This window comes from Schistocerca americana, chromosome 4 (genome assembly GCF_021461395.2).
Source record: "Schistocerca americana isolate TAMUIC-IGC-003095 chromosome 4, iqSchAmer2.1, whole genome shotgun sequence".
NCBI lineage: Eukaryota > Metazoa > Arthropoda > Insecta > Orthoptera > Acrididae > Schistocerca > Schistocerca americana.
Genome location: NC_060122.1, coordinates 820759937 through 820773193, shown reverse-complemented (window position 1 = coordinate 820773193; position 13257 = coordinate 820759937). Strand labels below are relative to the sequence as shown.

Sequence of the window (13257 nt, the reverse complement as noted above, 5' to 3'; positions counted from 1 at the left end):
CACTCCAGGAGAAAAGAGGCTAGGGTCAGCTCTAGAAGAAGGAGCGAATGTTACGAGGGAAGACACGAGGAACTAACATCCACTTCGTCCGCTGCTAGTGAGAGAAGTAGTCATTTCACTTTGCAGCTCTGCCTGGATCGTGATGTAAAGTTTTCGTTAGGCAGCTTTTCGGGATTCGCAGGCATCGTCCGACACAGTGGCCGCTGACAGCGGCACTGATGGGCGACACAACGGGGCTGTTACAGAAAAAGATGCTGATGTCTGCTTCGGCGTGTGTAGGTCGCAGTATACTCGGTAAACGTTAGGAGGAAGACGCCCATTTGCCATGCATAGTTTTATGAACTCAAATGTTGACACTGTCTTCAGATCTCGGAAACGGATCAGCGTGCTAATAACGTAGTACCCTACATTTCGGTTCCTTGTCTCGAATCTCTGCCAATGTTAGTTATTTCTAACTGTTTCCTGTTTTGTGATAATCTGGCAATGAATTGCTCTGAGCACTATGGGACTTAACATCTGAGGCATCAGTCCCTTGGCAATGAATAAGATGCTATTAATCACTTTGGCTTTATAATTCTGTGCAACTTCTGCACTCGTTTTGTGTGAGGATTTATAACAAGCAGTAGAACTTACAGTAACAGTGACTTCCGCTACGTACACATGTCAGCCGGTAACAAAATTACAAAAATTACAGTGTCACTATCCCACCAACTTTTTAAGTCTATAGAGTCATAATTTAGCGTTAATAAAAAAAATCCTTGCGTAGCAAAAGATAGTTTACACTCTTTATTGGACGTCTACCTACTGATACAGGTTAATTACCTGAGGGCGTAGGCTGTGGGACTGTACACAGGAAGGAGTTGAACAACCTCTCGACGTTACGAAAATGTTCAATTTAGAAATATACGGAAATCCTGCTGTTGGAAGATATTTTCGCAGAAATTTTGTTATTAAACGTAAGAAAGGTGGTACTGTACAAATCTAGAGGAAACAGTGTGTTGTACTATACACTAAACACATCAGCAGTTGTGGTATCTCAAACAAAACCCTTTAAAATATGATGTTTTACGAAAGAGAAGAAACAGTGTCTAAAGAGAAGAAATGGTGTCTCTAGTCTAGTAGCGCAAGACCCTACGTCTGCTTCGCCAAAGAACAACACAATTAATTTAAATCTCTGTCATGATTTTACTCGCTAACTCTGACTGGACACGGGAAGAAAAATTAATTTCTACTCCTTCTTTAGGTGTTGTAAGACGTGAACTTCCGCTACAAGCCAATTATTTTGTATCTTAAGATGAAGATGAATAAGTGTGACAACGATATAGCCAGCATTACAAGAAATACCTTTTTCTTATATTTCAGTTACTTAAGGTTACCCCTGATTAAGATTATTTCCCAGCGGAGACACTTTATTGTATTAAATGGAGATGAAGAGCACTAGAAAGTACTATAGTCTAATGTGATACTTTTTCTGAACGGCTCGTAACTATTGCCACTGGAATTTCAGCAAATTTTATCACAGAGGGCGTAGTGATTTATTTGTTTTTTCGCAATCGCCAAAGACAATGTCATTACCGAATTGATTACGTATTCAGGCAATAGGTTCTGATAAAAGCAAATAGCAATATTAGACATTGAACAAGTCTCTGTCACAATTTCAGTGCTGATTCGTCTCTCGAATGAGATCATTCAGTGCACTGTACGTCTTGTTGCCATTCGAAACGAGAAGGTCGTGCACCCTGTCTTCATTTTGTCGTCTGACCTTCACAAGCGTTTATTATAACACAAACACAATGCTTTATCTTTACCTCCTCTGAAACAACATACTAAAAGCAAAACTCACCCATTTCCGAAATAAGGCACCTTTTTTTTTTTTTTTAAACTCCTCGTTATATCGCAGCTCTTTACATATCCTCACATAAAGGCTTAACAACAAACGCTGTGTCCGCACGTCATTCGCAACTGGAACAGGAAAGTGGTGAGTGTCTCTGGTACACATAGTACCCTCCTTCAAACAACATCATATGGCAGGTCGAATATAGATGTAGATTTAGTTATTCGAAAAAGATAGGATGGGTGATCTCGCGTCCAAACTGAAGTTTCCATAACCTTGCTTCCAGGATTTCGTCTGTTGTCCTCTGCCGACTTACTAGTCCCTTATGGCAGAATAAGTCAGATTCCTTATAAATCATTCTGCAGCTGGTTGCAGCACCAGAAATACCAACGGAACGTATTCAGGTTGCTTTTAGAAACTACTTAAGAACGATGACCACTGATCCTAACTCAAATTATTTTGCGTAAGACTCCACCACGTTTGAAAATTCAGTTTGAGTGGGAAGATCTGCATCACTCACTCTCGATTATGAACTTCCTGCCATGTAACAACTACAAACGCACCAACAATCTGTAAGGCGTTTGCACTAACTCGTAATCGTATAATTGGTACAGCTGAAGAACGTTACTAACTGTTTGACCTTTTTTGACTGCTTTGCACGTTTCCGCTGATTCTATAGAATGCTGTATCGTAACTTTCTTCACAAGTATGAACACCAGTGTAAAAGATTATGGTGTAGTATGAGTTAGAAATCGAAAACTCTCCTGTAAGCATAAAAATATTTCAAATGGTGTCGTATGTGACTAGACTTTCTTTTGTGATTGTTATTGAACATTAGAGTTTCTTGCACGACAGCGCCTTAGGCACCTTTTCACGTTCCAGACATTATCACATTCAACTGTGTTATTTTATTGCAATAATAAGACATAATTATTGTTATTTACCTCATCAAGACCTGAGCTTGAAGATAACGTCTTTCTTATGTTGTTTGTTACTTGCAGAAACGTCATTATGAAGTACGTAGATTAAACACTCGTTAACTGTTTTGTTCACGCTATCGCGATACGGTTTATACCGACGTGAAACACTACCACAAAGATGACCTAAGACGTTTCATAGAAGCCGAAAAAGAAGTTATCTTATAGCTTTTCGACAAATTAATTTCGAGGACGATTTGTTTCCTCGGTTTATAAAACTGAATCAATTTCTCACTAAAAGTCCACATTTTGAATCGCAGATGTAGGGTGAAGTTATAAACATTCTTCTTTGTTAGTTAGTAACACTGATTATCAGTTCGCTGTGGTTATGGTTTATCACTGCAGTGAACGAAGTCAGCCTGCAGTGGACTGGGTGGTGTACGGAGCACTCATAGCGCTGGTCTGGCCTACCTGAGGCGGAACTGCACGCCCTTCAGAGACTCAGGGTGGGCAGATCGCTGCAGTGTGATTCCACCTGGTGAGGGCCGTCATTTTTGTCATTGTGGCATCATACATAGCCCTCGATCATTCCAAGTTCAAGAGGCCCAACAAAAGCTTGGAATAAGTTAGAGTTAGATTTAACGAAAGTTTGACATAGGCAGACGGAACCAGGAAAATGTCTAAATAAGAGGATAACTTCAAAGAACAGTAATACAGTTTCAATAAGATGCGTGTTTGTTTACACATGGAAGCAGGAAGTAACAACTAGAACACAATTTAAAGGCAGTTAACTTTTTACTTTCATTATCTTTTATTTATTTCAAAATTCCGAAAGAAATACAAATACAAATTTCTGAGAATACATTAGAAAACTGCAGTTCCATTCATTTTTCTCTGATGAACAAACTAAGTCACGAACGCTTGCATTTTCTCCACAAATCTTATCGAAAACGTAGTTGTGTCTTTTTTTTAAGTAAACGAGCCACAGCTCACTAGCGGCGAAACTCTATAGTCTTTTTTAAAGTATATAACCTCCTACAGGCATGATTTGTCCGTTGCGTTGACTAAGAAATTTCAGTGGTCCACTTCTCAAGATGCAGGAACTGACCTCGCGGGGTCGTGTGCTTCCCTCCAGTAATCTTACCTCTCTGCTTCAGGACTGTGGACAACGTTGATCATGGAATCCCGAAACTTTTCCTAGAGCCTATTTTTTTCCACTCGGCATCCCACAGCCTGAATAACACGCTACTTGCCTACGAAAGTCAAACACTTGTACTTCTCTAAGCTATTTTACGACTGATTTATATATTGTAGCAATTTACGCATCCTTGAAATAATACGAACGTGAAGAGTAACGAAAAATTATCTCAACAACTGAATAAACAACTCGAAGTACCAAGTGTTAGATAGCCACTGACTTTGAATTATAGGAAGTTTGCAGGGCAGTCTGTCATGAGTATCACTTCGATATGTCGAGTTTGTCAAAACACATAGGATATCTTCCTTATCGAGATTTTTTCAAGGCATTTGGCAACGATTTTCATTTATCAACAAATTCGGTTTATCGAGATTTGAATTAGGCAATAATCCACTATATACGAATTCTCGTGTCGGTACATCATGTGTTTGCTGGCGGTAGTTCCACATATGTACATTTAGGATGGCTGCAGCCAAATACGTTACTAACTACCAGTATGCTATGTCCCGTCTGTCGGCTTCTTAGTGTAGATCACCTCAGTACTTCACTTCTCAGATGAAGCACCTCCTGTTCTCTCATCATAAAGATTTCACTTATCTAATAACGTATATGTGCCCAACCATGAAAGAAACACCTTCGCAAACTCGTCCCTTGCTGCTGTCCGCTTACGGGAACAAGCTATCTTGCACTCACCGTACAGATCAAAGTTCCGTTGCGTTCAAGAACAAACCGAATCACTTCCTTTTGCCAGCGTCTCAACTGTTCCTTCCAAATCAACATATGAATAGTTTCCACTCTGTCAAATAGTACACCATATGACCTCATATTTTCCGAGATCTGCTTCTTTCTCTTTTCGTTACTCTGTCTCCCTACATTTGTTGCCTGTGTTTTATCATGTTTTTGTTGCTCTCCGCCTGCTTCTGCTTCTCACATGTTCATTGTGACCAGTGTCCTGAGTTTAAATCCACATGATTGCAATCTGCCTTTGTCGATGTAACTTTCATAAAGTTATATACGCTCAGCGTTTACTACTGCAGAGACTACTGCTTTCCACTATCATCTGTTAGATTCTTCTAAGTATTGTATCTCATATTAAACGTAAGATGTGTGTGGTCATCTGAACGTAATGTAAAACATGTAGGATTCCTGGCCAGTTGCAGAGAAGAAATGACTGGCCTGATCCTACCAGGATATACAAATTAATAAATAAAAAATTAAAAATAATTTCGTCGTTGTGACGTACAAGACGCGTGGAAGACATGATCACCGAGGAATGCTCGCTGACGAATGTCAGCACTCAGTGATCAGAACAATTGAATATTGAAAAGAGTCGACACAACCAATAATGTACTAAACTGCATAATAATTTCCTGACAATTAAATCATTACCAATGTTGTTTCTGTAAGCACTAACTGAGGTTACCTGCTGTCACCGAATGACGACAAGTAACTATCTGATCATCTTGTCAACAACAAAAACTTGGTAATACGTCTCAGGTAATGCCGAAAGCAGCTGAAAGTTTAGAGTTCATTAAAGACGTTGCACATACATAGAATCTAGTTGGATGGAACAGAAATTTCAATTTTGCTTCTTTAAGGAATCAGCCTGTAATTCGCCATAGAGTTTTCAGGAAACTACCGGAAACTTACATCAAGGTCGTCGGAGCGGTGTCTGACCACCGTTCACCCACCAATACGAGTGCAGAGTGTCAACCAATGCGCTGCCTCGTTCACTGCAAGTAGTGCCGGGGTCATGTAACATGAACTATGACTGCAGGAAATTGGGTCACATAAGACAGTCTTGCCTTCTTCAACGAAGCTGCCATCGTAGCCAAGATCGGTAAAGCACCCTTATTTGGTGACACCCGAAGCGTAGGTAGGTGATGCCAGTAACAGTTATCGTCAGTAGTATTACATTGGCAAGATGGGGAGATAAGGTAGCCAGCGCACAGTTTCTTGTCACTAGGCTCTGTGTAAGTACCTCGAATTAATTTTCTAGCAATTGTGAGGTGTCTCATTTAGTGATGAGATTTGATACACTGATGATGAGACCATCAGATATATTTTTGTTCTCATCATTGTTACAATCACATTAATATCAAGAACAAACGCTGTAGTTGGCTTATCATAATTAACAGCGAAAACGAAGCGCCAAGCGTGATGCAATACTCTGTACGTGTCTATAACGAATTGTGAAATCTTTCAAGCACCTATGGATCATGACGCAAAGTTTGACAAACTCTACATTTCCTGCTCTAGTTATTCAACCATATCAACAGGAGTCAGGAACACTTCATTTTTTAGATGAGTATAGAGAGAAAAACCAAGGGGGTCAAGGTCGGGTGGTGCTGGAGGGAGAGGTAGAGGCCCTGCTGGGGCTGTGCATCCTGCGCCGCACCCTCGTGTCACACGCCGGCTCACATGAGACACGGTTCTCACTTCGAGATTCGTAAACAGCATCTGGCTTTACACCAAATTTAAGCCTAACTAGGTAATAACTATACCTAAAATTATGCATTTCAAATGCGTTTTCTAGAACAATACTTATTTTTTATTTCTGTGATTTATTTTTCATTTATTTATTTATTTAGGTAGCACAATACTGCATACTGAAGCCTATGTCACCCCACACATTCGCAACCATCTCGCAAACAGCTCATTTTGTGCACCCATGTGCACTGGAACGTTTTTGCTTCTGTTATCGTCCACCCCATTTCACCCACTTTCAAACCAAATCAGAGACGTGTAAACAGATCTTTTACTATCTCTCAACTGATAGACGTTCATTATGTAACATTCGCACTATATGTATGACGAAATAAATATATAGCAAGTCCACATTTCCTCACCTTAGTACGTTAGGACCTGCGTAAGTACTGAAAGCTTACGGAAAAGGCTACAAATTGTTTTTCATATTCCTTAATTTACGCTCCTCTTCCAAGTCAAATTACAATTAGATTCTTGAAACATACTGAAGCCAATATTTAACATATATTTTAACACTGCAAAAACAGAAATACAAAAAAAGTGTTGGTAATTTCCTCCCTCACAAAAATTCTGTTAAGTACAATTAATTTAAATGTATTTTTTCTTTCTAACAATGCCAGGCAGTTTGATTATTATGAATCACTTGAAAGTCGTGAATAAACAATCTTTTCAAGCTTTCTCAGCCTTCCAAAGATGTGTACCAACGAATTTGAGCGTCTGTGCAGATAAAAAGCACGTTTCGTGATAACAAACTAAGCAATTCGTGTAACGAATACATTTCTCTCCCCTTGCGTTTTCCCATCTGAAAAATGTAAAGTAACCTTCATAAAAAGCAAATAAAATCCATGTGTAATAGCAATCCAAATTTCGTTTCCCGGGACGGAAATAGGAATTGCATGGAGGGCGAAATTACAAATAGCCCTAGATTTATTACATTGGCCCAGCCGGTACGGCAACATAGTCTGTATCCATTATTCACCATAAACAGCAACACACGACTGAAATACAGCCCAGTATTACAACACAAATCAGCGCTCACACTAGGCATTGCAAGCTGCTAATTTGACTGCTATACTAAATTGCGTCAGAATAAAAAGAATTCCATCTTACACGCAACCTACACGTGCTCCTCACAACAAACTCTCTCAACAATACAATGGACAGACGACGTGCAGGTACTTACAGCTAAACATTTGTTACCTATTGTGGAAACCGATGATCATTATCTGTCACTACCGAATATTACGGGAATTAATTCACTGCTACAAAATGGTCCAAATGGCTCTGAGCACTATGGGACTTAACATCTGAGGCCATCAGTCCCCTAGAACTTAGAACTATTTAAACTTAACTAACCTAATGACCTCGCACACATCCATGCCCGAGGCAGGATTCGAACCTGGGACCGTAGCGGTCGCGCGGTTCCAGACTGAAGCGCCTAGAACCGCTCGGCCACTACGGCCGGCTCACTGCTACAGGAAAAGTCATCGACGTCGGTGGTTCGACGTGTGAAGTACCAGTAAATGTTCTGCAGTCTAAGACGTACCAAAACACTGTAAGTAGTGCTAAAGTTAGTTCTAACGTTTACCTGCACTCGAGTGTCAGCAGCAAAACTATGTGCCACGCATTTTCTGCAACGGGTGGGCGCCGCGCTGTGGTTTGACCTGCAGTCATAATGGGGTCGGGTATCGCAGACTCATCGGGTATCTTAGAATACCACGAAAACAGTTCGATTTTACGTACGGTGTGTAGTGGCGACAGTTTCGCCGCTTTCTCTGAAAACAACATCTGAAATCTTTACGATGATGGCTCACCGTTTCCTATGACAGGCGGTATCCTAATAATACATAACAATGGCAGTAACTAGGCATCGGCTAAAGCAGACTTCAATGTTGCTGTTGCTGCTCTTAAAAAAAAACTTCGATGATCACTTCTGCACCTCTTGTGGATATAATTCCACTGATAGCGAAATATTACAAGAAGAGCGAGCGTGAAATATGCTATTTACCCTTTACGTTACAATTTTCTATTCCAGCAATAAACGTCCCCGGTACGTCATGATACTTCAAAGTCTAATCACAAATCTATAAAAGCTGCCCTCGTCTTATGACTTGTAATCTGAATGTCCCGTAGTAAGTCCTGAATCACGAAGAAAACCATGGACTATCCAGAAGGTCTCGTTCGTGGCCTGGTCGTTGTTATTTAGCTCAAACAGTGAAAGACGAAACAACAGATTACAGGAATAGCAGTAACATATAAGTGGTCGAATTAGTACTTAATTTTTCTTTACATTTAGTATAATGACGCCATGATAAAGCTTATTTTAAACTGAAGATTACTAATTTACAAATTTTGCTTGCAGATAATAGTTTTGGAGCTTTCCTTCGCGTAACGTAGTGTCCAGTATTTGTGACAAAACGTCAGTACTTTTTGCTGAAAATTATACGTCAACAGTAGGTATGAAATTAACGACAAATCACTGTGAAACGATTTCGATATGCTGATCAGATGCATCTGCGAACTATTGGTTAAAAATTATTGTAATGTGTGAGGAAGAAATGTCATTCTATGTTTACTATGAGTTATTGCTTTCAAAAATATGCAGACAATTGTAGAAATCAGAGTTAAGTAACCTAGACTTTAATCTGTGATTGTTAATTACAAATTGCCAACATTTTTATACCTGGTGCACAATAGTGTCTGAAGGAAACTACCAGTCATCTCTGTTACAGTTATCCACATCATGACAACACCAATGTAACATTCCATACACAGAGGGGCAAACACGCATTCAGTTGCTGGTTCCGTGGTTAACCTCTTGTACTACATCAATTTTGTATATAAGAAGAATTTAGCTCATTGATCAGAAAAAAACGTTCTCCAGTAACAAAAATTTGATCAATTCCACCACGAAACACAATGTCTCGGTGTTACAACGTTAGCTACCAAACCATGACCGGGAATTTAAGTCGGAAAATAAGGGTACAGCGTTGCGGTGACTACTGAGGACTGATTCTGAAGAAGAGTGGTCGAAGCATCGTCGACCGTGAATTTTTTCTGGGTCTTTAAGTATAGTAAAGCGCTATGACTATTTAACCACGTTTAAGTTGACAACAGAACAACATCACTATCCGTGATCAAATACATGTTGCCTATAATTTTTATCATTCTAGCAGTTTCTTATTGCCATCAGTGATAGTCCTTGGCGAAACCGTATCTTCGTTGTACGCTGCAAATTATATATCGAGCGGATCTCTCCTGTTCATAGCAACCCGCAATGATTTTTTACTTCTGAATCCTAGCGGTTAACCTAAAATGCCAAGTACCTTAGCCGGTGGCATTAATAACAGGGAGTGTCAACTAACGATTACACAGACCGCCTTGCACCAGCGAAATGTGGTCGGCTTAACGCTCGAAAAAGTGGAAGTTTTTGCTTCCAAAGGGTGCTGAAACAATTTTGCGGGACAGTACTTATTTTAAATCTGGAATGTCTTAAAGCATAAGTCATGTCTAATTTATGAAAATACCAAAGAAGCCCACGAAACTTTAATAACTCTAAACCTCCATAAATGTATAACCCTGAAATTAACTGTTTTCCCGAGGCAACTCTACAGTATCCGTTCAATTATGTATCTGAATCCGCCCACTTGACAAATATATTTATAGAAAAAAAGCAACGGAAGATAACAATGGAACAGACAAGATTAAAACATTACCTGTCTTTTCTTCTCATCTTCAAGAACATTATACAAGAAACTGCGTCAGACTCTGCTGTTATGATTCGACGATCACGAAAGTTATTGTATCGCTTTAAAAATTTCAGGCACCAGCTCATGCTTTAATAAAGTAGCACTGACATTCAAGTTGTGAAGCAGTTAATTTTGTATTTATATTTTTCTTTCAATTGTACGAGGTATTAGGAAACTTCTAAAGTCTTAGGTTTTATGAAGCCACTCGATGATCGCTAGAATCTATAATTGGCTATACTTCTTTGTGATTATCATGTCTTACGGATTTATTATAAATGCTTTAGCTGTTCATTCCAAATCCATTCAAATTTTAAATTGAAGTAATCACTCGTTTTAAAGCGTAGCACATTCTATGCATGTACTCTCCTAAACAGAATTTGATAACAAGAATACATTACATGCGTATAGGTTCTTAGCTGAAGTAAAGTAGTACGAGTGACTAGTGGAAGCTCACTCTGCAACAACACACGTGACAGCCTGCACTACCTGTGAGAACCGCCGGTCAGCTAACTACTAGTAGCGACATAGTAATTCAAGTACTGAAACAACTAACAAGAAATGCCAACAACTGTCAAATATGCATGCTGTTCATTCTATTAACTGCAGCAATCAAGTTGTGCTACAGAAATAACACTCCCATGTTAAAGAGAAATGTCACTACTAGAATGCACCTGGCAACTGGGAGGACCACACATTCAGTTTACCGATATACATTCAGTCTACCGATATCTCGTCTTAAGAATATTTCCTCCGACATTTCAGAAAATGTTCCTTCTAAAAGTTTACCTAGCCAATCGAGAAGAAAATGAAAGAAACTTAAGGTAAATTCTGCGCGCTAATAGTGCCACGAATTAGGTAGTAGCACATTCAGTGCCCTCGATTGTGTGCAGTAATTGTAATTACGCAGATGACTCAACCATTATATTATGATACAGACTCGAACTGTGATTTACATATACTAATTGTGATCGTTATTGAGCCATGATACAATATCTTCTAGAAACGACTATAATAAAACCAATCTGCAACCATGCATCTGTCTCGGTGTAGAAAAAGAGTTCTATTCAAAGGATAAAGTAGTAAGTCACAGTAAGTAGAAATTACTGGCGAATCTGTAACTAATTTACTAATACACAGAAATAAAAGGAGTACACATACATTCATTAAAAAAGTTATAAAATAAGGAAACCCCTAACAAGAGTGTCACGTATGATAATGCAAGAAAAATGGAAAGATTACCCACTTCATATACATCCCCAAATTAAACGAGAGTATGTATCAGCTCTACCATTTCGACTCACTCCCATCTAAAGCAAAAAAGAGAACATTGGAAATCTGGCAAGTATCGAACGTATTCGAATAAAACGTGGGACGTTGGAAGTGTGACGGTGAAAGCGGTTCCGTCGTGGTACGTACGACTCGTCTCATGCTGTAGTGCCTCTACACCCAACAATCATGCAGAGAGGCGCTCCCCGACTAGACACAGGCAAAGCTGCGAATGGTAATGAACTTAGTAGGTCAGCAGTGCGGAACACACACGATCCGAAATAAAATGACAGGCGCCATAAGCTGAGTACGTCTTTTACTTGCTATCTCCGTTACAATAAGAAACTTTATAAATCCTTGACACGTAATAGGCGTCTCATCTTCAGCATCTACACGACATTTCGACTACAAGTGACCCGTGAGAAGTCGCCGACTGCAGCCCCTGGTGTCTACTGACTATTGAGTGGACTCAGTGCTCTGCTCCGTTACTTCATCGCGATAGTGCTATCTCTGTGTCAACACCAATCAGCTCTCAGTCAACACGGCGTCGCCGATGTGGGAGTACCATCTCCTAAAGTCGAAGGTCGTTGCGATTAACTGATAAAAAATCGTATAAAAGGTGCCACCCTAGAAGCAGCGGTATCGCAGTGCGGTCTACAGTTGGAAAGGTAAGCCGCTCGCCGCTCTGCAGTAGACTAGACTAGACTAGACTAGTTGACACCGCTTGCCCCTGCTGACGCGCCACTTTACTGTGCAGATGCGCTTCTTCCTGCTGTTCGCTGCTGTCGTCGGCCTCGCCTGCGGCGCTGCGGTCCACAGGGGTATGTACAGTGACAACTTTGCATCACTTGCTGACCTCGCAGGCAGTGTCAGTAGCCTTATAATATAAGACAGAGCAGTGCACAATCATCGGGCATAGCTTGCATCTTAAATACAGCGTCTGCTTGTCGTACACAGCACTCGAGTTCAAGCTATTAGCGATCACTGAATCCGTAAAATAGAGGGAGAAATTTAAGAAGTGTATCAGACAATAAAGTCGCGAGAAGAGCATTCTGAAATAGTTGTTAGGAGCATTAGAACACAAAAATTTCCCCAGACTCAAGAACAATGCTTATAAAAAGTGGTAGTAAAGTACCCATTCACCCACACTGTACAACGTGGATATCGCTCATTCGCTTTTTCCAAACGTAAAGAACCTGTTGAGACAAGATGAATGGTCAGAGGTTTGCTTGATCACGACTGATATCGACCGAAATGTTGCAAAATCTGCAGTTGCAGATACGCTCGAAAATTGTTAGCCATCCTGCAAAATAATGCTAATACATGCTCTGAAAGCTATTCAAAACTAGCAGATTGAAAGCCCATTAATGTCGACATTATATTAATTCTGATGGCAACAAACAGATTTGACACATCCTGACGGAACTCTCCATGATATAGAGTCTCTATAAAGGAAATTCTAACGAAACAGGGAAATCTTATCATAGGTGTAAAGCACAGCACAGCAATGTAGACAGACAGATGCTAAATGAAATAGAGAGGCGCCAAATGAAACGCGTTTGGCTTAAAAACAGCAAAGGGCGAAACATTTAACGACTACCATAGTAGATTCTCCTCGAAAGACTTCTCACAAAACACAAAAGAAATTCGGAAGTAACGGCTGTCAATGCAGCACAATTAATGTCCAATCGAAGTTGAACAAAGTTCTAGCGCCATATCGAATGCTATCAGTTTATACACAGAATTTTAATCATAATATACAAAAGATTCCTCGAACAAAAAAAGAAATCTGTTCCCAATAGTTCG

At 39.9% G+C, this 13257-nt stretch overlaps 1 protein-coding gene across 1 annotated transcript in view; it reads left to right on the top strand.

The window, feature by feature from the left end:
* The window catches only part of LOC124613830, a 218963-nt gene that overhangs the window by 136177 nt on the left and 69529 nt on the right, over positions 1-13257 (top strand). Inside the window, exons 27-28 of the mRNA XM_047142553.1 lie at positions 12071-12119; positions 12209-12272. Coding sequence (XP_046998509.1) covers positions 12071-12119; positions 12209-12272 — 113 coding nt within the window. The remainder of the gene's footprint in view (positions 1-12070; positions 12120-12208; positions 12273-13257) is intronic.